This window comes from Passer montanus, unplaced genomic scaffold (genome assembly GCF_014805655.1).
Source record: "Passer montanus isolate IOZ18808 unplaced genomic scaffold, ASM1480565v1 scaffold184, whole genome shotgun sequence".
NCBI classification, from domain to species: Eukaryota; Metazoa; Chordata; class Aves; order Passeriformes; family Passeridae; genus Passer; species Passer montanus.
In genome coordinates this window covers 56,418-80,120 of record NW_024365826.1, presented here as the reverse complement: position 1 = coordinate 80,120, position 23,703 = coordinate 56,418, and the positions used below count along the sequence as shown (strand labels likewise).

Sequence of the window (23,703 nt, the reverse complement as noted above, 5' to 3'; positions counted from 1 at the left end):
CGTCCCGGGGCTCATCCCGGGGCTCGTCCCGGGGCTCGTCCCGGGGCTCATCCCGGGGCTCATCCCGGGCTCATCCCGGCTGCCCTGCCCGGGCCCCGCGGGCCGCGGCTTTCCCTGGAGCTGGGCGGGCTGCCTGTGCTGCACCTCCCGCTCACTTGTGCCGGAGCCCTTTTGTCAGGCTCAGGTGAGGTTTGCAGGGCTCCTGGAGTGCTGCTGTTTTGCTTGAAGACTGGCAGTTGCACCATTCAAATTAATTTAACCGAAAGGAATTTGAAAAAAAAACAAACGCTTGGATTTTTACAGTTCTACTCTTTTCTGCAAGACAAGCTTCCTCTTTTTCTTAGAGGAAACGGAGTGTGCAAACGGAGCTAAAATGCTCCAAGTTACAAAGGAAATGAAGTTAAGTCCTTCAGCTCTTGAAGTGCAGCTCCTGGACAGTGGTGGAATTTTAGGAGCACTTGTAGAATACTGAGTAAGATGGAGCAGATGCTGCTGGGCTGGGATGCATCAGCTGAGAGGATGCTGTAGTGAAGCTGCTTTAAGTCCTTAGAGAAATGCCTGACTTCTTGTGTGCTGAAATACCACTGCTGCATATTTAGCTGACCAGCCTCTTATGTTGGGTTTAAGCCTTGGTGACCCATTTCTGGAGGGCTTTAGGTGTCCAGGTTGGCTTCAGGTGGTGAAACTTTCCCCAAAGAGACCCTCGAGGATGTGAGGCTCTGGCTCAGGGTCCTCCTTTGCAGAATTAACCTGCAGCTGATACAAACAAGCCCTGTTGCAGACAATCTGTGCTTCTCAGAGATTCTTCCCTGCCTTAAGTAATTCTCTGATCTTTTGGCTGAAAAAGGCACATGACCAATGAATGATCCTGTGTGCACAGGAATAAAAAGCTGGAGTTGTCACTCTTCTCAGTTCCTGAGGTTGTGTTGGAAGAGGGGCTCATTTTGTCCCTGCCAACAAGGTACCTACCTGCAGGCACACTTTTCTAGTTAAGAGCTGCTCTTGAGTCAGCTGAAAAGTGAAAGCCTGTTAAGGAAGGGAGCTTGTCAAATCGTGGTTATTAGCTCAGAAGCCAAGTGCTTTTTCTCACAAGGAAGTGTTGCCTCTGTCTAGAAAAATCCTGCATCAGATTTATTGCAATTGCTACCTGCAGATTGAACATTTTAGTGTGTAACTTCTGAGTTCTGTACTGCTAATACAGGAGGTTTACATGCAGGCATGGGTAAGAATTGTTGCATTAATGCTTGAGTGTAAAGAAGCAGTAGCTGTAGAGCTTTGGTGTGGTAAAGATCAAAATATGCAAAAGTGAGGAGGAACAAGAAAGCAGTGCTTGTACATCCTTGGGGAGATAAGGGTCTGAGTGTGGAGCAGTGGAGGGGGTAAGGAAATAGTTTGGTTTTCTGAAATACTTCACTCAGGTCTACTTGGTGAGGAAACAAAAATTTGTCTGAATGGCTTCTGGGACTGCTTTTGAGGGTGGAATGGGCTGTGTGATGGGTTCCACTAGAGCCTCCCTCTAATTTTTGGTGTGTGGTATCTATGCTTTTGAGGGTGGAATGGGCTGTGTGATGGGTTCCACTAGAGCCTCCCTCTTATTTTTGATATGTGCTATCTTCCCCTCATTGCCTTTTGCCTCCCCATTTGCATTCACCTCTTTGCTCCCGAGTACTTCTGTGCATTCTCCTGATAAGAAAATGACAGTAGCCTTTCCTGAAATCCTCTTCAAAGCCTTAGATATGGGATATGAACTTCTGCCAGTTCATGAGGTGCTGATCAGTCTGCCAGAAAGCTGTTAACAAAAACAACTCTTAGTTACCTGGACTGTGGCTCAGAAGAAGGGGCATTTTGTGTTTTTCACTGCTGAACCTGGGCATCCTCCTCACTGAGCACTGGGATTGCTGTTTAGCCAGAGGCTTACTGGTGTCTGACTAAGCCTGTCCTTTCAGTGTCTTGAGGCAAGCACCATCATTAAGTGTGTGTGTGCCTGCAGTAATTGTGCCTTTTATTTGTTCACTCTTTAAGGGAGCAGTTTATAGGGACAACTGAGCCTTTGCTCTTGTGCTGTAAATGTTGATTAACTGGACCTTGAGAACTCTTGAATGTGCATTTGAAGTGTGCTGTGAGATCAGATACTGGCCTCAAGTCTAGCTGCTACACAAGATCTGTGCAGGTTGTCATGTAGAGTAAGAGAAACTCTTTATTTTACAGTTCTTGTAATTGGTACAGTAAGCAAATACCTATCAGCCCTTCTCACTGAGTTTGCAGGAAGCATGTGGTGTCAGTCTCAAAGCAAGAGTTCTCAAAGCTTTGGTTCTCTGAGGTACTTTCACTGCTAGTAGGGATTGTCTGGGATTGCCCTGAAAGCCGCAGTAATGAGCTGGATTGTTGGTCGTGCACAAAACTTCAGCTACTGCTGGTTGGGGGTTTAAGGTAGTTCTGCATTGTATCCTAGGGATGTCAGGATAATTTGGAGCTAGTGAAAATGACAGTATTTATGATGTACAAATTCTTTAGTCCCACCTCTGCACTCCCATCCTGCTGGAAGATGCAGGATTCCTGTAGGGTGGTGCATGCAGTGAGCTTCGTTAGGCACTATGCTTCTTATTCCTAGCATTTGAATTTGTAAAAAAAATCTGTTAAAAATTTGTTAAAAATCTTACTGGGTAAACAGTGGTGCTGTTCATACACTAATTTTTGGTGTGATTGTGATTCTCAGTGTCTTTTGCTCTGGGCTCCTGTCAGACTCCTGCTGTAATGGTAGGACTTGCTTGGTGTCCCCCCAACACTATCCTTGTGGAGAAATGAGGAAGGAGTGGTTGCTCAAGGGACATGTCCTTCTAGTTCTGAGAACACCAAAACTGCATTCATCTTCACACAGAAAGACTGACCACAGCAGGATTTCAAACCCTCCTTGAGGCTTGGTGTGGTGCTGATGGCACAATTCTGAAATCAGAGTGTGTTTCAGTAGAAAAAGAAAGGTATCCCAAGGGAGATGGTATCTCTGAAATTTGAAGGATGAAGCTAACAAAAAGGCTGTTGAAGGAAGTACCTCCAAGCCTGCTTATGTAGTATTAACTGAAAAATAAAATGGGTTATGTTGCCTTTTGTTTATCCATTACAATGGTTGTTAAGAGAGTTAGGAAGAAGCATTTGCTGCAGGGTCTGTAGAGGACAGACTGAACAAGGTGTTGTGTCTGCAGCAGAGCCACAGACTGGTGCTCTGCCCTGGGGACCTGTGTCAGAGCACGGCCAAGGCCAGCTGCACTGTTGAACTTTACTACAGGAGCAAGAAGAAAACAATGATCAACAGAGCTCAATTTCTCATTGTACTGGTGATGTTTAGTAAATATTTTGGAAAAGTCTTTGAAATATGAATTCCTGGCTAGTAGGGAGTAATCTTGTAGGAACTTTCCCACATAAAATCACTGGTTAGTGTCTGAATTTATCCTCCCTGCCCCCTGTTATTTTAGGACTGGTTTGGGATTTGGCCTTACTTGAAAAATCAACTTAACGATAGGGGGAAGATAGTGAAGCACTGTGATTAATAGCAAACATACAGTTTTTGCAACTAATCCATAAATAAGCACTCATAAGTTGGATTGGTTTTAAATACCTGTGCAGATGTTTCCTTCCAGCAGCGAGGTGTAGAGGTTTTTCATAGAGGTGGCCTGGGTGGATTTACCCCAGCATGTTGTGGAGTGACCAGTTAAGTGTGGTGGAAAAGTGGCTTTTGCAGTGGGATGGAAATACCTGTTCAGGGATCAGATTCCCAGGTGCTGTTGCTTTGCTCATCCTGAACTGAAATGGCCAATATGGACTTAACTCCATTTGTGATGCCTTACCAGTGGAGTGCCTCCAGTGGAAGAGTGTGCCAGCAGAAAGTAGTTTTATATACTTTTGACTGACATTTAGCATGTAGATTCTGGGGATAATCTGTTTTCCACTCTGGCCGTTTTTTGGGGAGTTGACAGGTTGAGGAGTTCTAAACAGGTCAGTTAAATACTCTGAGGTAGATATGGTACTTTAGCAGCTGATCTAATGCTCACTTGTGGTTTAAGTATCATCTGAAAAGTCAAACAGCATCTTAACTAGGCTGAAAAAAGTGGGTAAGAAGCAAAGACTTCATCCTCTGCCCCACCATAATTCCCACAGAAATTGACTCCATGGCTTTAGGAACTTTACGGCATACCTGACCAAACAGAATTCAGAACTTTGTTTGTAAGTGGCTTTTATCACTGTGTTAGGATTTTTCAATGTATTTATGAAAATACAAAATAGAAGGTTTGAATATTGGGGATGAGATGCTCAGGTATTTGGAAGAGGAGAGACTCTCCTCGGAGTGTTGTAATTAAACAACGTGTGCAGTCTGAGGATGAAGTTACTCTCAGATCCCAAACAGAGGTGTGCATCTCTCAACCTTGTGGTAACTCTGTGTGCCTTGCAGAGGAGGTGGCCAAGCTGGAGAAGCACCTGATGCTCCTCCGCCAGGAGTATGTGAAGCTGCAGAAGAAACTTGTTGATACAGAAAGGAGGTGCAACGTTCTGGCTGTGGAGGCCAACCAGGACAATGCCAGTGACACCTTCATCAGTCGGCTTCTGGCCATTGTAGCTGAACTCTACCAGCAGGAGCAGTACAGGTAAGGAGTCCCTCTGGGAAAGGGGAATTACAGATGGTTACTTAAGTGCCTTTCAACTAGGTCCTGGTCTTAGACAAGGAAAATGCTTTGCTGGCGGGGCGAATAGAATGCTGAGGTGCAGTTGTAGATGGAAGAGCATGCTGAGGTCATGGCATACTGAATCCAGTTCTTGAACTGAGAGCTCTAAGCAGAAATTCATCTCAGACAAGTTCAGAGAAAACTAACCACAGTCACTGTCAGCAGCAAAGCTCGCTTTGAGGAGAAGGAGTTTTGAATGGAACCATACTTAGCTGATGTATTAATTACACAGTGTGTCTGGAAAACTGTTCCTTTCTTGAACAGCTTTGTTCTAAAACATTTTTCAGTTCTGTATTCCTGTTGTGTGTGAAGAAGTCTGAATAATTTCACTTGTCTGGTTGTATTAGTCATATATGTGACTTAGTGATACACTGTATTTTTGAATCTCAACACAATAATAGTTTCTTTTCCATAGGCACACTAAGGATCCCTTCCATATTCTAGATCCATGAGCTGATTAAGTTCTGAGGCTATTACAGTATTTATCAATTTCTTTGCTGTTACTGAAAGCAATACCAATATAGTAAAGGAGTTTAGTCATGTAAGGGAAAATCTGTTAGTTAAAATTTCCTTGCACCAGCATCTCTTCGTGAGTCTCCCTGAGAAAAGAACCCGTGCCTGCAAGAACTTCCTGTAGCCTGGTGGGTAAAAGATTTGTTAGGTGGTATATGTCAGAAGAGTTGGAGCACATAATTTGTGTTCAGGTTCTTAGCTTTAAAGGCATTGAAGAGTTGTCTCAAAGGGCCTCCATACCACAGAATGAGAAAGGTGGCAGGTCCCAGTGCAGGTTTCATTAAGTAACTTCTCTGTGTGTGCTGTAGTTTATAGCAGTGCTTTGATTTGGAAAATGGTCTGGAAAGCACATCTACACAGTCAGAGCATTTGCAAGCCATGGCATTTCAAAATGACCATGGCAAGTATTTTCTAACTGCAGTGGATAACCTGGTGTAAAAGGTCAGGATGAAATGGGTGTTTTGACAGTTGGTCTCCTGGGAGGTGGGGATTCTGCCTTGCACTCAGACTCCTGTCAAACAGCATTGTTCTCTTGCTGGTCTTGCCTGAAAGCATTGGTGCTCAGCTGACAGTATTAGTATGGACACTGTGACATAAATATTTAACCTCAAGATTGTTGGCTTTTCTTAACTTCTACAATAATTCCCTTGCTGTTTATTCTGCAATGGTTTAAAAAACCAAACCCAACCAAGCACTTGAAATGTGAATGACTCATTGCATATCTCCCTAGAAGAATACGAATTTTCATTTGACAACATGTTCTACTTAACCAGTTGTGTTTTAATATCTCAAACAACTTGAAGCTGAATGTGGATACCCAGCCCTAGATACTGTGGAGATGCTGAATCTATACATACCTAAGTGCAGGAGAAGTCAGCATAATGCATATTTGTGGTTTTTTTCCTCTCAGTGATCTGAAGATAAAGGTTGGGGACAAGCACATCCGTGCTCACAAATTTGTCTTGGCGGCGCGCAGCGATACGTGGAGCCTTGCCAACCTTGCCTCAACAGAGGAGCTGGATCTGTCAGGTCAGTCACTGCTGAGTAATGTGATGCCTCAGTTGTCTTTAGGGTGACTTGTGAAAGGGCCTGTTGAGAGATGGTTACTTAAGTGCCTTTCAGTCTCCTGCTGTCCAGTAAAAGTGGTGTTTAATCTATTGATTATTGAGCTCTCTTTGAAGAGTGGTAGTGAGCTTGTGAACTGGGTGTTAGTGGTAGTTAAATCAATAACCTGCCTTCTTTCTCTTTAACAAACAGGGGTTGAGATTGGTGGCCTGTTTGTCTTTTCTAGTGTCAACTAAACATAATGAAAAACAAATCTATATGGAGGAGCTTGACTTCTTCCTTTTTGAGGAAGGACAGGGCTTTTTGAGGTAGTGTGCATAATTTCTCTGAAGCGTGTCATGGAAATACCTTGCTGCTTGTTAACACAGTGTGTGTGGGAAGTGAATGCAAGTACTGATGTGTTATTGAAATTGTTTGCTTTGGCACTTTGATACCTTTGTAAAACAGGTGAGGAAGAGAAGTTTTCTAACAGACCATCTTCTACATGAACGTTTTGTTCTGTTGTAGCTGTTTCTTGCATGTACTTACACTGGGCAGTGCTTCTGCAGATTGAACCTCTCAAAAGGCTTTTCTGTACTTAACAGTGTAGGAGAGCCTTATACAATTAATTTGTGAGCAATAAAACCAGGTATGAAGTTAAGCAGGCTTGCTGACTGGCATGTTGAATATTAAGCATTGGCTTCGTGTTCTGCACGTAATCTTACAGTGAATTCTAAGTGCAGACAAACTGGAAGGTAGCAAGTCACAGCAAGCTGGCTTTATGGGACATCACAGGCTTCCTTGCAGCACGATTGGTGGATCTTTCTGCAGCCACAAGAAAACAGATGCCAAGGAGTTTTGAAACAGAGTGCTGTGCTAACAAAAATTATTACTAAAAAGCTCTTATGTTAATTGTAGTATCATTACAAGTGGCAGTCCAAAGCATTTCTAGCTCCACATCTAAGCTATTCTGAGAATCTCAAATGTAACTGCAGTCTTACATGTTTAACAAAGCAAACACTGCTTAAATACCTGCTAGTAAATGATACTTTCCACTGTAAAGTTGCATTATTGATTTAAAAAAAAAATTGATAAATGGCACAAGGATTAGCTTATGAAGTAGCTGGAGCAAGAAACAAGCTGTTCCCTGCAAATTGTTTTCTTAAGGGGTTCTCTTAAGAATTTGCAGGCTAAGATTGCCTGAATTTTATCTTCAGAATGCAGGCAGCATTTGAGATTGAGCGCATTTAGAGTTCATGTAATCTGTAGAATTTTCTAATCTTTAAAAGAGTAGAAAGAGATGAACACGTTCTCTTATTGAGAGGGAGAAAATGCTCTCTTACTTCTGCCAAGGCAGAGCTGATAGTACATCTCAAGTAGGCTTTCTGATTGCTTTGAGTTTGGCAAAAAATACTTGTCTTACTAAAACCTTGTGATTCCCGAGAGGCAGTCTGCATGCCAAGTACTTCTACTACTCTGCAGATAATCTGGGCCAACCTTCCATCTAAAGGAGATGTTTTAGGATGGGTATTTGAGGTTCTTTAAGGTTTTTAATTCAAAATATTTTTTTAAAGAGCAAAACAACTCAAAGGACTAAGGTCAGTTTTTTTAAATGAGTGATATTTCTGTTGTAATTGATCTGATCTTCTGAAGTTATTCTTATCTACATCCTTGTAAGATGGATTGTCATTTTAATTGTGGGTGAGTGACAAAGGTCCTTGGCCACTGGGCTTGTGTAGTGTCCCATGGTGTGATTTTCTGGTTTTTCCACTGTGTAAAAACATCAGTTTGTGATCAGTCTTGTAAAGACCTGAGATCTAACCAGCTTCTTAAATTGGCTTTTTTGCACTTCTCCTAGAAATGGCTACCAGCAGTTTGAAGTGCTTTGTAGTTACTACCAAAGTGTCCCAAAGTGTAAGTGCCTTTGTTGGAATGCAGCAGTTCATAACCCATGGCTGTTAAATTAAAAAGGGGCTTTGTTCTTGTCAGGTGTGGATGTGCATTAGGGCATACGTGAGGGACCAAAGACTTTATAAGAGCCCCTAAATATGCAACATTGGTGTAGCAGGTAGATGTCACAGGGCTCCCTGCATTCTGCACAGTGTCACAGTGTAAGAAGGTTTTCCTGCTTGGTGCCAGCGCTGTTACTCGTTTCAACTTCTGACCAATTTCACCCATTCTGACATTTTGAACAAAGTACAGTTTCAAAAAGACTAGCTTTTTGTTTTTATGGTAGCTATGAGTTTTAGAAGTCAAAGGAATAGCAACTGCTAGGATAGGTGATTGTTTTGAAGTGTTTTATTAATCCTGTTGCTCCCTGTACCAGATGCTGACCCAGAGGTAACCATGGCAATGCTGCGGTGGATCTACACAGATGAACTTGAGCTAAGAGAAGATGATATCTTCTTGACAGAGCTCATGAAATTAGCTAATAAATTTCAGCTCCAGCTGCTTAGGGAAAGGTGAGTCTTAGTAAATATACTTCAACTCTTAAACCTTGTTTGAGCAGAAATAAGATGATAGCTGCTGGCAATAGGATAAAATTATGCTTTTTCAAAGTCCTGAACTTTTTATAAAACAGCATGTCATTCAATTTATCAGGGGAAATGAAGCATTGCACCAGAGTTAAACTGTAGCAGACTTCTCATAGGCTTTATGTTTACTTTTCAGTTCTTCTCCCAGCCAAACTAATAACCTGAACTGGTGTTGAAAGGAGATCAGTAGGAAAGCATCAGGTTCAGGAGAGTTGCAGGAAAGGAATTTTTAGAGAATACTAGGATGAATCAATGGCAATTAGTTTGCAGTATTAAAGTGGCACGGGTGAAATTTTTGTAACTTCTGTGCATCTCGTGCAACCTTTCTTCAGAAATAAGGTTAGTGTAACAGTATGATGCTTTCACAGTCTGACACTATGATTACACTGTGGCACTAGGGGCCAGGTTGTTAATCTTGAGCTCTTTAGTGTGTTCTAAACCGTTTAGAGTTAGTGAGAAGCCTGAATGTACAAATTGAAACCTCGTCAAGTTTTGTACAACTTCAAAGCCTTCAATTTAGTCAAAGTATCCTTTGATAGAATAATCCTTTGCCCAGGGGATGTCTGTGGCAGTACATGACATTCATAAGCTGTGATTTGTGTGCCTCCATGTGAAGCAGCTAAATTGCTGTCAGATGTTCTGACCAGAGAAGTTGAAATCTGTAAGGCCAATGCTAAAACTGCTTCAAGCCTTGTACCAGCCTGAAAGCTGCCCTTGTGTTGTACTGTGAACTTAGCAGTTGTCTGGTCACAGTAGTCCAGTGACAGGTCCATGTGTAGGATGCCATTCATAATTATGAGATGTTTATGTAGGTATAGAATCACTGAATAATGGAATTGTTTAGGCTGGAGAAGACCACTGAGATAGAGTGGCCAACAGCCCAGCACTGCCAAAGTCCATCATTGACCATATCCCCAGGTGGCACATGTACACAGCAGGGATGGTGACTCCACCCCTGCCCTGCCAGCCTGTGCCAGTGCCTGACTACCCTTGCAGTGAAGACATTTTTCCCAATATCCAACCTCAACAGCCCCTACTTGTGATCCCTTCCCTACATCTTCCCTACTTCATGGCAGTGAATGAGCTGCAGTTTGTGCCCTTGGGACAACTGGGGTGGATCTCTACTTGCAGACTCCTGAAGTGTGGTGTTATCATGGGAGCTTGGCTGGGTGGATTCTGATAGAAGTCTGCTCTTAGGGGAGGTGTCTTCTAGGGCTGCTGATGAAAGTATGTTTATGCAGTTCAGCCTTCTAGTAAAGCAAGTCCATGCCATATTCTACCAGCATCTATGAAAAAAAGTGTTAGGACTCCGTTACAGCATGGGACAGTAATTAAGTAAAGCTTTTTGATTACTGACCACTGGCTTTCCTGTTTTTGGCAGATGTGAAAAAGGAGTGATGTCACTTGTTAATGTCAGGAACTGCATCCGTTTCTACCAGACTGCTGAGGAGCTCAGTGCCAGCACTCTCCTCAACTACTGTGCTGAGATCATTGCTAGCCACTGGGTGAGTCCTGGCACGAGGAAGCAAGATGAGAAATATTTGCACATTATAGAAACTCAGTGGCAGAATTTTGCTTGCCTTACCACACTGTGTAACCTCTGTTAGTTGGTCAGTTGTCTTGAGAATGTCTTGGTGGGGTGAGTCACTTCTGCCTGAGGACTTGTTCTGTTCAATGGAAGTACTTCACTGTACAAAGTGTCTCCATTTCCTAAACATGAAGAAGATAGAAGGGACTGTCTCCTAATAAACAAGAGGGTTGTTTATCAAATCTGGGCTTCAAAGTGTTTATAAGTTCATCCATAGTTGGTCTCTGTCTATACAGATCACAAATCCCAGGCCTGCTTTTACTTCTAAAAATAGTTTATGGAAGCCAGGGCTATTTATCTTCTGTAATGAAGAGAGAAGCAGCCAGTCTTGCAACCAGCTTGGAAATTTCACTTGCTCTGATCTCTTTTTTTGAAGAAAGTTTGATTACCTGAGTAATGAATTAGCCTTTAAAATAAGACTTGTCAGCAATAGACTTGAGGGGGGCTTTAGGTTATTCTGAATCTAAAATGCATACCCTAGATGTGGAGGTTTCTTTCCTTGTCTAATTCAAAGGCAGAGGGAAATGTTTTGATATGTTAATATATAAAAAAGATTATTATATGTGAACCTGTGGGTCAGCAGTTTTAACTCTTGACATTCTTCTTGATTCCTAACTTTTGATGCTTACCTCTACCTGGAAATGAAGTTGCTTCTGTTTAGTCAAATGAGCACTAACTCAGACCTAAGATCTTTTTATTCCTAAACTTTTGTTTACTTTTATTCATAATTTTATTAATCAGTCTTCAATAGTTGTAGGACTTTTTGTCAGACTTAAGAAATACACCATAGTAGCATTAAAATGCTACTTTTCCATCTCTGTAGACAAAAAGAAATAAAAATTTCACTAACTGATCTTGAAACTAAAATGCAAGATTTAAAACTTCCTGATTGTTTCTTCCTAATCTTAAAAGACTGTCTGGGATTGTTCTTGCCAAAATGTTATCAAAACTGAACTTTTAACTGCACTTGTTTTGTGAACTTCAGAATGCCATTGTGCAATGCCTTGTCCATAAATAAAACAGGAGTGTTGCTTACCCTTCTCTTTTTTAATTGCTCCTAGGATGACTTGCGTAAAGAAGACTTCAGCAGCATGAGTGCTCAGCTATTGTATAAAATGTTCAAGTCAAAGACAGAATATCCTTTGCATAAGGCCATTAAAGTTGAGAGAGAAGATGTAGTCTTTTTGTATCTTATTGAAATGGATTCTCAGGTATAGTGAGACTGACTTGATCTGTCTTCTAGAATTTGCTATTTCAAGTACCTGGTTCCTAAGTACCAGTCTGAACCTTGTTAGTGATTTTTGTCACTAATTCTTATTTGCATGTTTAGCAGTGCCACAGCTACTTCTGTGTCTGTAATGGAGATCTATCTAGCAGTAGCTACACGAGGACATAATTTAGAAGTGATTCATAATGCTTAAAACATCTTGCATGCAACAGAATACATCTAATAAAATCCATTACCTGATATTGCTATCCCATTTAAAGCTGAGTGGTTGTAATAGACAACTTTGCTGCTTCATGGCAGTTCAGTAAGAATAATTTCCTTGAACAACTTTTCTGTTGAAAGCTGAAGTAACAGGTGTTTGTTGTGCTTGGGTGGAAACTCTAAACAACTAGCAAATAAATTGTTCCCCAACAAAGGGCAGAGAATAATTATTCAAATACTTTTAATGCCAATTGGTTGTGTTTATGTTGCAGCTTCCTGGGAAGCTCAATGAATTGGATCACAATGGAGATCTTGCTCTGGATCTAGCCCTGGCCCAAAGGTTGGAGAGTATTGCAACTACACTGGTCAACTACAAGGCTGATGTAGACAGGGCAGACAAGAGAGGCTGGAGTCTGCTCCATAAAGCCATCCAGAGAGGTGAGTAGGTGGGATATGAAGCTTTGTTAACTTCCAGTTATTCCCAGTGTGGAACACATATTTGAAAGTCTATTCCTGTGTCATGTTGTAGTTGACATTGCAGTTAGAAAATTGTAGTGAAGTATGAACTTTGTTCTGTTTTCTTTTTCTTTTCTTTTCTTTTTTTTTAAATAAAAGTAAACAGACTATTATTTGAGATCTGAGAACCAGTCTGCTGGCTGGGGACACTTATGCTGTGTGATATCCAGGTGCAATCTAGTATAACATTGCCTGCTAAAAGAAGAAATACAGGGAGACACTGGGAATATTCTAATTTGACACTGTTCTTTCTGACAAATGGTTGAATTGAGCACCACAGCATAAGGGTCACAAAGATGAAGTCTTTTCCTAGACTTGGGTTGAATGCAGCATATGCCTTTTTGAGATATGGTTAACCTTACTACTGCACAGCAGTTTCAGAAGAGGAAAATCTGACTAAAAGAAGATGAGGAGCAAGTGGAGGTACCTCTGTCCAGCCTAAATATTTTCAAAGCTCCAGTGCAGTTGTCAGAGTGGAGTCTGAGTGCAACTACATGATTATGTTGAGCTGTTCTCCACCTTAGAGTGGAAAAGGCATCTTATGAGAACTGGAGCACAGCAGGTTCTGGTTGCCATGGCCACAGTACTCTGAAGGATTTGGATCAGCAGCATCTTGGCCTGTGGTCAAAGTGTAAAAATCTGCAGCAAACACCTTGTGCTGCTTGTTATTTCTGCAATGTCTTTGGCAGCTCTGTTCCAGAAAGTTTATTTCTAGCACCAAACTGTCTCGGACCCCAGAAGTAAAGGAAGAAGTTGGGAGCTATATTTTAAGCTCACAAAATTTGAATTAATCTCTTACATGTCTGAACAGGGTAATCCCTGGCATCTGACCCTGTGAGTGAGACTTCAGCTGCAGGAGTAGGAGACATTGTAGGCATAGGTCAGTGTGTGATGGCTGCAGCCCTATAAAACACTGAATTTCCAGCAGGCTGCTCTTCATTCTTGATACTGGCATTTGTCTCTAGTTCTGATGTCTGCTTTCAGTCTGAGCTAGAGCTCTGAGAATGAACACTTGCTTTTCAGTAACCACAGCCTCAGTGAATTAATCACAGTTAACAATCACATGTTCTGGAAATGGAGCTAAAGCAAATTGTCTGCACTTGCCACATGATTCTTACTACTTATGATCACTGAAAAGTGGGGGAATGTCTGATATGCAAATCAGAAAATGGGACTTTTGTTTTTGTTGGCAGAGATAATCCAGCAATATAGATTGAAATGCTGTTCTTTGTTCTCTGGTCTTGCATTCAGGCCAAGCAAAATGTGAATATGTCTCTGCAAAGTAGCCTTTGAAACGAGGGGAGCTGGTATTTTCCTGGAGTTATTCTTTGCATTGGTGTTTCAAGTTCAAGGTTTCATGTGTTGAAATGAGTCTAATTAAGAAGGAGTTTTTGGGAATACTGTGGATGGTGGGTCTGCACTGCTAAAGCCCTTACCCTGTATATCTATGAGGGCCTGAATTCCCAAGAGCAAAGGCAGTGTTATTACTTGTTTATGTAGAAAGACTCAACAGACTGACTTGACCTGGAAACTTTTGACTAGTGCCTTGGAATAGTACCTTTTGTTCAAAAAATATTTGTGTGTCTAGTAGCACAGTTTGCCCAATGTTTTATTAAAGCAACAATGGATGTATCTTGATAGAGGAGCAAGCAAAGTCACTATCTCCATAACAGTAAGCTGGTGTGAGAACTTGAGTCACAGGTAACCTGTGGGCAAATCACTTTTTCCAAGGGCTTGTTGTGAAATATTTTAATCCTGACTTTGCCATGTAGCACTATTAAATTTGCTCGTTGCTGAGGCATTGTAGGAGCAGATACTTGTGTTGGAATGAGTGTATGGTATGAAGTCATGTGTACCTGTTTCTGGAGTATAAAATATATAGGTTCCATCTATCATTAATAACCTTGTTTTGTTTCACAAAAGGAGATAAATTTGCTGCAAACTTTCTCATTAAAAATGGTGCCCGTGTGAATGCTGCTACACTGGGAGACCAGGAGACTCCTCTGCACCTTGTGGCATCCTACAGCCCCAAGAAGCACTCCCCAGATGTCATGGCAGAGATGGCACAGATTGCACAGTCCCTCCTGCAGGCAGGAGCCAATCCAAACATGCAAGACAACAAAGGCAGGTAAATACTGGGGGAAGTGAAGTGCTGCCAGTGTAACAGACACTGCTGTGGTGATCAGATGCAGCCTTCTAAGAACCTGTTCAGGTCTTCAGCAAATGAACCTGTTCAGTGTTACAGCTGATGCTGGAAGCAGGAGCTCATTTACCTAATTTGAGACCTGTTGGTAGCACTCAAGGTAGAAAGCTGTGCAGGCTGAGTGGTACTTTGCCATGGCAAATTAAACATAGCCCAGCTACAGAAAGCTGGGGTGAGTTGATAGTGTTAGAACACATGGTACACAGTTAAATTGCCTTTATTGAATCACTGAATGGTAAAAGCTAACTAAGATGACAAATAGTGTACCTGAAGTTGTCAGGGAAACCAAAGTGTTCTCAAAAAGTGCCAGTTTCTGCAGTGTGTTTGTCTGAAGTGTAGGGCCTGTAAGTTTTTTCACAGGTTAGGTTAGGCTGGCAAGCAAGTTCATAAAATAATATAGAAGACTTGGAATGTATCAGCTGCACAATTCTGCTAGGTGAAGCTATTGTACTTCTTCCTTTAAGGTTACTTCTTACATTAATGAGTTCCTTACTACCAAATTAATTGCAGTCATGTTCACTAAAAGTTTAGATTCCTCTTTCTTTTAAGAAGTGCTTGTGCCCTTCTCCTTTAAGCAGAGGTGAAAGCCTGTAGTTCTCTAGGGGCACGTTGGTGCCTGGGGCCAAAGTCTGAAGTGTCTGACTCATTCCTGCTGTAACTGTTCTCTGCTCCAATTACAGGACCCCGTTGCATGTGTCCATTGTGGTCAGGAATGAGCCCGTGTTCAGCCAGCTCCTGCAGTGCAAGCAGTAAGTCTCACATCAGTGTAAAATGCACTGAGGTTACCTTGTACAGTGAAGATGTGAAAACTGCTTTAACAACTCTTCTGTGCCTTTTTGCCTTATAATAAGACTAGTAAGAACTTGGGATGCAAAAGTGTAAAGGCTTTGCATAAGTGAGGATGCTAAAACCATGTCAGAAGCCATGTAAATTTTTGCCCTACTATAAAAAAGCAGCAAACTGCATCTCTGTGTTTTTCAAAGAGGCTGAAATAATTCCAGATGTGAAGGTTGATTTGTAGTGGAGCTAAAAGGAGTAATAACATTCTTGAAATATCTCAATATATTCTTGAGTTCAACTTGGGTTCTGCTTAGAAGTGACTTCTTAGGGTGGTGAAGCAGAAGACTTCATTTGACTCAGTTTCATTGCAGCTCAATTTGCAGTTCTTGTACATGGCTTACTCAAGGGAATTTGCTTCTTTGTTACACTTAGTGGGAGCCCAAAACTGCCAGGGATTCTACACTTCCCTAGGAGCAATGAGCTTGAATCTAGCAGTCACTAAAAGGTGCTATGCTTTTTTCATAGTATTCACAAATTGTCTGAGGTAACTGGAGCTACAGTAGGCTTTTTGTCAAGCAAATGTTGTCAGAGAGGTATGAGATGAACTAGTGTAGCTGTTCAGCCACTTGGAACTTCAGCTGAGTTGGGGAACCGCTTTTTGAGGTATAAATTGGGGGACACTAACTCTTATTTTTAGACTAGACTTGGAGCTGAAGGATCATGAAGGAAGCACAGCTCTGTGGCTTGCAGTCCAGTATATCACTGTATCATCTGATCAGTCTGTGAACCCTTTTGAGGATGCCCCTGTTGTGAATGGAACCTCATTTGATGAGAACAGTTTTGCAGCAAGGTTGATCCAGCGAGGCAGCAATACAGATGCTCCAGACACAGTAACAGGTAAACCAGAGGTTTGTATTTCCTCGTAGGTGGAAGGCTTGTGTGTTAATTGCTTAATGCTGACTGCACTTGGAGGAGCTGCATGAGGTTTCAGCAGCAGTTGCTCCATGATAAATGCCAGGTGGTAGTTGATTTACCAGAGCTGGTGCACTGGCAGGCTGAGATGGACTTGCAGGAAGTGACAGAAAATCTGGGCTCATTGCCAGGTTTAATACCCTCTTCACAATTTCAAGATGTGGAATCACTAAATGGAAGTGCATGTGACAGTTGGAAGGGGCCTACTAGTAACCCTAGTCCCAGGGGTTTTCCTTGTTGGCTTCAAAGTGTAATGTTGGAAGGTAGTGGGGAAGGTGTTAGCATCAAAATGTGGTTGGAATAACAGTGTTCATGGTTTTTCTTTAGGAAACTGCTTGCTTCAGAGAGCAGCTGGTGCAGGAAATGAGGCAGCTTCTCTCTTCCTAGCAACTCACGGAGCAAAAGTCAACCACCAAAACAAATGGGTAAAAGCAGAAACTTAGTCTGAAAGTTTCCTTACTTCTCTTCAAAAATAAGATAGCAGAGATTTCTTGTAGCTAAACCACAGCTTAAAGCAACTTGGAGCACTTTGTGAACCTTTGCATGTTTTCAGGTGTTTACTAGTGACCACTTGCATTCTTGTGGCACTGTTCTTGCAGAATCACCAGTTGTTAACATGCTTTTAGCACTTACTGCAGTGCCTGGTGTAATAAAAGCCTTAGTAGAAGCTAACTCATGTAGTTTGGAACTCCTAACGAGCTTCAGCTACTAGGAGTGAAACTTCACACCAGCTCTTGTAGTTTTAATGGTTTAAAAGCTGCTTCTCTTCATGTCTCAAATTTTTAACCCAGCACCTTGTTTATTAAAGGGAGAAACCCCACTGCACACAGCCTGCAGGCATGGCCTAGCAAACCTGACAGCAGAACTCCTGCAGCAAGGAGCTAATCCCAACATCCAGACAGCAGAAGCAGTGCTTGGGCAGAAGGATGCACCTGCTCCTCCACCAGCAGAGAATGTTCATCTCCAAACTCCCCTTCACATGGCTATTGCTTACAATCACCCAGATGTGGTGTCAGTCATCCTAGAACAAAAAGGTAGGTGCCCTGAGTGTTGATGCTGCAGTGAATTGCAGGATCAATTCAGGATGGCATCCCAGCTGTTTTGACAAACTACTAAGAAAGCAGATCTTCCTGTAAACATTGTTTAAGTACAGCAATTGATAAGACTGGCTAACTAGTCTTAAATCATCTGCTTGTTAAAACAAGAAAATTATTTTGTCTGTTTGTAAATTCTCCACTGTAGATAATGGACTTGAACAATTAGTCTTGGGTTTTATTACAACTGAGATGGCTTCAAAGCATTTGCTTCAGGTGAATGCTGGAATCTATTTTGGATAAAGGCATTTTTCTGTGGTGAGACTTCTGCTTCCCTCACCTCCTGAGTAAGAGGACTTCATACAGAGCAATGCTGGTATTATAGTAGAGTTGAGACTTGAGTGCTCAAATACCAGCAAATGAGTTCATTAAATGCTACTACTCAGCTTCTTTCTAGCAGCAGGAAGGGAATTTGACAGCTGAAGTAGGGCCAATTTTGTCTCCTACCATAAGTGGGATTTAGAAGGAAGTAGGCAAACTGGTGTAAATACTGCCCATCCCAGGTAAATATTGCCCATCCCAGTAGGTGAACTGGGGTAAATATTGCCCATCCCAGGCTTCACCATATTGTGGAGCCTCCACTCTTTATTCTCAGGGCTTTGTATATGCCCCTCCATTTGGAATTGCAGCTAGAAGGGGACAAGTTAAGCCTCTTAGCTAGAAAATTGATTATTTTCTTGATATTTGTGTTAAGATCAGTCAGTAGTGGCAATATGGTGTGAATCCTAGGCAGTGTCACATCAGGGAAGCTGAAGGTACTTTGCTCAGATCTTACAAACTGACTGCTAAAGGAACAGCCTAGCACAAAATGTGGCATTGCTGCTGCAGCTTTCAGTGTGTGACTGCAGGTCAACTACAAGAATACCCTAACTCCTTATGCTTTCTTGTAGCTAATGCTCTTCATGCTACCAACAACTTGCAAATTATTCCTGACTTCAGTCTAAAGGACTCGAGAGACCAGACTGTGCTGGGGCTGGCTCTTTGGACAGGTATGTGCCTTCAGGATGTAGAGCTACAATGTGAACAAGATTTTCCTAAAGATAAAACAGCTGCTGTGTGTTCATGTTCTGGCTTGTGCTGCTGGGGAGGAGTTGTCAAGGAGAGCTTTAGATGGTTCTTGATATTTTAAAATTAGTGTTCACATATGACTTAGTGAAAGATTTCTAGTCCTATGGCTTCTGCCCAGAACTGTACTTGCACTTTAGTGGAATTCTTCCTCTGTGAACTCCCTGGTAGTTTTCATGTCAGATCACTGTATTGTCTGTGCACATTAACTTAATTCTATTAGTCTCAGTATGTCTGTTTTATAGAACTGAAAGTAAAATGCTAATGAGCTTGATCTGTTCAGGCATGCACACAATAGCAGCTCAGCTGCTTGGATCTGGGGCATCCATCAATGACACCATGTCAGATGGACAGACACTCCTGCACATGGCAATCCAGAGGCAGGACAGTAAGAGTGCCCTCTTCCTGCTGGAACATCAGGCAGATATAAATGTCAGGTAAGGTCCTAACTGATACAACTCTCACCTGTATGTGTATCTAGGAGCAGGTGCTGACTGCCTTTGTGTAATGGCTTGAGATTTGTTTCAGATCTGATTTACACAGTTACATGTTTGGCACGGTGTTGTGGCACTGGTTATGGCTGAGGGATTACATGTGTTAACTTGGCCTAGGTGTAGCTCCATTCATCAGTACCTCTCTTGAGGCTGCAGAAGGAGGTGCCACTTAATTCTGGGTAAAACAGCTTCCTCTAAACGCCTAGAGACAGGCCTAGAGGCACTGAACCTCTATTGCCTCATCCATTTGCCAGCTTCTTAGAAGCTGTTTGCTACCATCTAAAATAATTAGATACAGATCCAGCAACAGGAGTGATAAATTTGCCTCCTCAGTATCTCCTAGACAACTTACATTAGACTTAACAGAACATTTGTCTGCTTACATGACTGACAGGCTGTCTGTTAAATTTGGCAAGCTGTACTGTAATGAATGTCATGGGTACAAACCAAACTGCCTAATGCTGCTGTTCTGACTTCAACTTTTTAACAGTTGGTATTTGACTGTTGCTTGAAGTGTTGCCATGTTGGAGACAAAGCTGTTTGCTTCTGTGGCAGCAGGCTGGCTCAGAAAGAACTCTGTTCAAATAATGGCTGCACTGAAGGAATTGCATGTCTCTGAGCTAAGAGCACTAACTTGTTTTTCCAACTGTAGAAATCAATCACTTGGGAAAAGAAAGGTAGACTACAGAGCTGTGATGAAATATGTGGTGTGTTTGTGAAGGTCTTACCACAGCAAAAATACACACGAGAGGAGTTAGTTCTTGGCTTTGCCAGTGAAGTGCTGTCACTGAACTTTATAATGCATCTGTAACTCTTGGAAGTGTCCCTGCTGCAGGACCCAGGATGGACAGACAGCCCTACAGCTGGCCATCCAGAACCAGCTCCCACTCGTGGTGGATGCCATCTGTACCAGGGGAGCAGACATGTCTGTGCCCGATGAGAAAGGAAACCCTCCCTTATGGCTGGCCTTGGAGAACAACCTGGAAGACATTGCATCAACTCTGGTAAGACTGTCAGTTGGCTTTAGTCTCAATCTTGTTCAGCTTGCTAGCAGCAAAAGGCTTCATCAGCAAAAGCAAACTCAATGCATGAAGAGAACAGACTGGTCCAGTATTACTAATTTCTGGAGGTCTTTTCTTCACCAGAAATTCCTCTTTACTGCATGAATCTTATAAATACTGTAGTCTGCATAACCAAATATCTGGCAGCCACTTTAATAAAAATATATATTCTATATATATTCTGCTGTCTGGATTCTTGATCTGGATGGAGTAAGGATCTGCTTAGATCTGTAGCATACACAACTTGTGTAATGATCAGCTTTCTGAATAAAACTGAATACCCATTTTATGCTTTAGTGTATGTTCTGCTTTTTATTGCATCTTAAAATTGAGCCAAGAAGGACTTTAAAGGCTTATATTTACTTTAAAGACTGTTTACTTTCAGGCATGGGTGATACAGCAGGAGATTTCCTAGGAGACCCAAGTAGACCTCCTTGTGTCTTTTTCATAAGGAAGTTACTTGAAAGCTTTGTCCAACTGTCTGCTAGAGACAACTGTTTAAAAACTCTGCTAGTGACGTGAGAAATGTGCTTTGTAGCTGCTCTTGATTGTGCTGGTCAACACTTTTTTATGGAGTCAACGCTCTTAAGTACTCATCTTTAAACCTTGTCAGTAGTTTGTCAAGTGGAGTAGAACAAGTCTTAAGTGCCACATTGCTCAAGTATGTGGTTCTCTAGTTGAAGAATACAAATATTAGCAATACAGTTCCTGGAAAAAAACTCTCTCTGTTTAGCTGAATGTCTGAGAAAGCAGGGAACTGGGCCAGACCTTCAAAAGCAACATCTGCTGGTGCTGCTTGATTTACTGTGGTGCTTGTCATTGCTGAAAGTGAGGTAACTAGTCCAACCTGCTTTAGATCTGTCTATCAAAGTATATGGACAAATATTTGAATTGTTAATAAATACCACCTAATTAAGGATTACACAGTTAACTAATAAAGTATTGGTCTGGAAGACTTTAAAATAGCTTCCTGAAATTCAGTGACTGTCACAAGGATAGACGAGGCTCAAGTTTCAAGTTTTAAAGCTCAAGTCTCAAGTTTTACCTCTAGGGGATAATGTTCCAGAAACATTAGTCAGGGACTATAGTGGGAGCCTGTTGGAAAAAAACCTTCTTTGTGTCATTGGGCTTCTCTTTGCAGGTCAGGCATGGCTGTGATGCAACGTGCTGGGGGTCAGGACCAAGTGGCTGCTCACAAACCCTTCTCCACAGAGCTATTGATGAGAACAGTGAACAGATTGCTTGCTTCCTGATCCGCAGGTCAGAGCCCTTCCCAAATGCAAACCTTCTAACATGCATGTAGGGTGCTCTGGCATAAATTAATGAATGCTCTCTTAAATCAGTAACAACTGTGTGCTTCCTTAGGCTTTTGCTGGCTGGGTGACATTTAGGGATTTCTGACCAATCCTAAAGACACATTCTTTTGTCTGTAATAGCATCATGTTCTTGATGACAAGAGTCAAACCAAAACCAGGAACTTGTGCTTTTGTGGAATGTGTCAGCAGTCACTGGATCAGCTCCTTTTCTTTTCTGTGACCTTTATTGAAGCAGTTTGAATCTGGATTAAACATAATGAATTGACTGCACTGTGTTTGTTGTAGTGGGTGTGACGTGAATAGTCCCAGAAAGCCAGGCCCAAATGGAGAAGGAGAGGAGGAAGCCCATGATGGACAGACACCCCTACACTTGGCAGCCTGCTGGGGACTAGAGGAGGTGGTCCAGTGCCTTCTGGAGTTTGGTGCCAATGTCAATGCTCAGGTATGTGGACAAATCATGCAATTTTTAAAAGTAAATTCTTTTCCTCCAATGTACTGAAAACAGACTTTACTCTGATCTGTGTATTTTGCATGAGAGAGAAAAGAAAATCTTGCTGTTAGAGCTGAGCCAGTGCAATGACTGGATGCGGCTCTGCTTTCTCTCCTGTCCCTTTTTACCACACCTGGTGCTTATCTGCACACGTGGTGGTTAATTTAGGAAGCTGTGCTGAAGGAAGATGATACAGAAAACTTACTGCAATGTTAGTTTTCTCTTGGGACAGTGGGATACAGTGTCTCCTGTCCCTGCTGTGAATTAAAGGCAGGAGCACAGCTGCAATTAATCATTAAACCAGCTACAGTGTAAAACTCCAGAATACTCTGCTTTGTTAGTATGTTTGGGAAATGTCTTCTGTTATTGAGTAAACTGAGGTGATGTAAGTATGAGCTACACTTCATTTTTGATTACACAGTAATCCTTAAACAGAAGCTTTCTAAATAACAACAAAAGAAATGAATGGATAACATTTCTAGGTCCTGATGCTGTTGAAAGTGACATTCAAATGAATCACAGAACACAGTCACAAAGCAGCCTTGGCTGTAAACTGCTGCTTGATGCAAACAAATGTTTAAACACCTCAGCTGACTTTGCTATGAAATTCGAATGCTAATCTCTGCCCTCAAAATGACTGACTAAATGGGAGATGTTATGGTGAGCTATTTAAAAGGATTGAGGTCAACCTGTTGGGAGAAACAAATCTTAATTTGCTTTTCTTACACTGGGTTTGAGCTTGCCCTGTAGCTGTTTGGTGTCCATGCTGAAGGAAGCTGGGTAGGTCACAGCATAAACTGCTAAACTTCAGAATTAGGGAAGGATTTATGTACTCCTGAGTCAATATATAACAAACTTTCTGGTTTCTTTCTAGGATGCAGAAGGAAGAACTCCAATCCATGTTGCCATTAGCAACCAACACAATGTTATCATTCAGCTGATGATTTCCCATCCAGACATTAAGCTGAATGTACGTGACAGGCAGGGAATGACTCCCTTTGCTTGTGCCATGACATATAAAAACAACAAAGCAGCTGAAGCAATTTTGAAGAGGGAACCAGGAGCTGCAGAACAGGTAAGCTGGGAGAGTTCAAACCATGCTGGTTTTGTTACTGCATTAGTTTGTGGTAACAGCTGTTCCACAAGCCAGTTCTGTTTTATCCTTTTGTGGCTTTACATGCAATCCATTTGCCAGATGCCAGTTCTCTTTAGCAGGATTTATTAGGAAACGGTAGGTGTGTATGTGATATGTGTAAGGACATTAAGGGTTATTGTCTTGTCAATTCTTCTTATCTTGTTAATACTAAACTGAGAAACAGGCATATGTGTGTATAAGGAAAAAATGCTAAGTACACTGTTGTCTTGTGCTGGACTAGTACAGAAATAATCTGCTACCCAGCTCTCCTAAAGCTATCCACAACAGAAAACCTGACCTAAAATAATTGAATAATAGATGCTATTCTGCCCTGTTGAACTCTAAAACCTCCAACTGTATCTTCAGACTTCTGGAGTGACTCTTCAGGCACCTGTTCAGGAGATTCTTCCTATCCTGTGTAAGTTTAATTACTAGTAAAATATTTGAGTGCTTAGCGAGCTCTTGTGTTATATCTAAAGCATGGTTACAAATACAGCCAGTTTAAATATGCTTTAACATCAGCTGCAAGGCAAAGTTGAGCAACATGTACTTGGTATTAAGCCAAAAAAACGAGTTCTCAGGTTGCCCAGAGCAGCTGTGAGTGCCCCATCCCTGGAAGTGTCCAAGGCCAGGTTGGACGGGGCTTGGAGCAACCTGGGATAGGGGAAGGTGTCTCTGCCCATGGCAGGGGGTGGACTGGATCACCTTGGAGGTCCCTTCCAACCCAAACCAATCTGAGGTTCTGTGAATACAT

General features: G+C 42.0%; 1 protein-coding gene across 2 annotated transcripts in view; it reads left to right on the top strand.

Moving 5' to 3' along the window:
- Positions 1-23,703, top strand: part of ANKFY1 (ankyrin repeat and FYVE domain containing 1) — a 31,519-nt gene that overhangs the window by 247 nt on the left and 7,569 nt on the right. Inside the window, exons 2-18 of one of the 2 annotated variants that reach the window (XM_039705771.1) lie at positions 4,445-4,637; positions 6,139-6,257; positions 8,599-8,734; positions 10,188-10,311; positions 11,456-11,605; positions 12,096-12,261; positions 14,263-14,467; positions 15,223-15,291; positions 16,020-16,219; positions 16,622-16,719; positions 17,103-17,328; positions 18,279-18,377; positions 18,737-18,890; positions 19,783-19,951; positions 21,150-21,268; positions 21,610-21,766; positions 22,689-22,889. In XM_039705771.1, the coding sequence (XP_039561705.1) occupies positions 4,445-4,637; positions 6,139-6,257; positions 8,599-8,734; positions 10,188-10,311; positions 11,456-11,605; positions 12,096-12,261; positions 14,263-14,467; positions 15,223-15,291; positions 16,020-16,219; positions 16,622-16,719; positions 17,103-17,328; positions 18,279-18,377; positions 18,737-18,890; positions 19,783-19,951; positions 21,150-21,268; positions 21,610-21,766; positions 22,689-22,889 (2,585 nt within the window). Of the gene's footprint in view, positions 1-4,444; positions 4,638-6,138; positions 6,258-6,519; positions 6,602-8,598; positions 8,735-10,187; positions 10,312-11,455; positions 11,606-12,095; positions 12,262-14,262; positions 14,468-15,222; positions 15,292-16,019; positions 16,220-16,621; positions 16,720-17,102; positions 17,329-18,278; positions 18,378-18,736; positions 18,891-19,782; positions 19,952-21,149; positions 21,269-21,609; positions 21,767-22,688; positions 22,890-23,703 lie in introns of those variants that run through there. The other variant, XM_039705772.1, reaches the window with a different exon arrangement.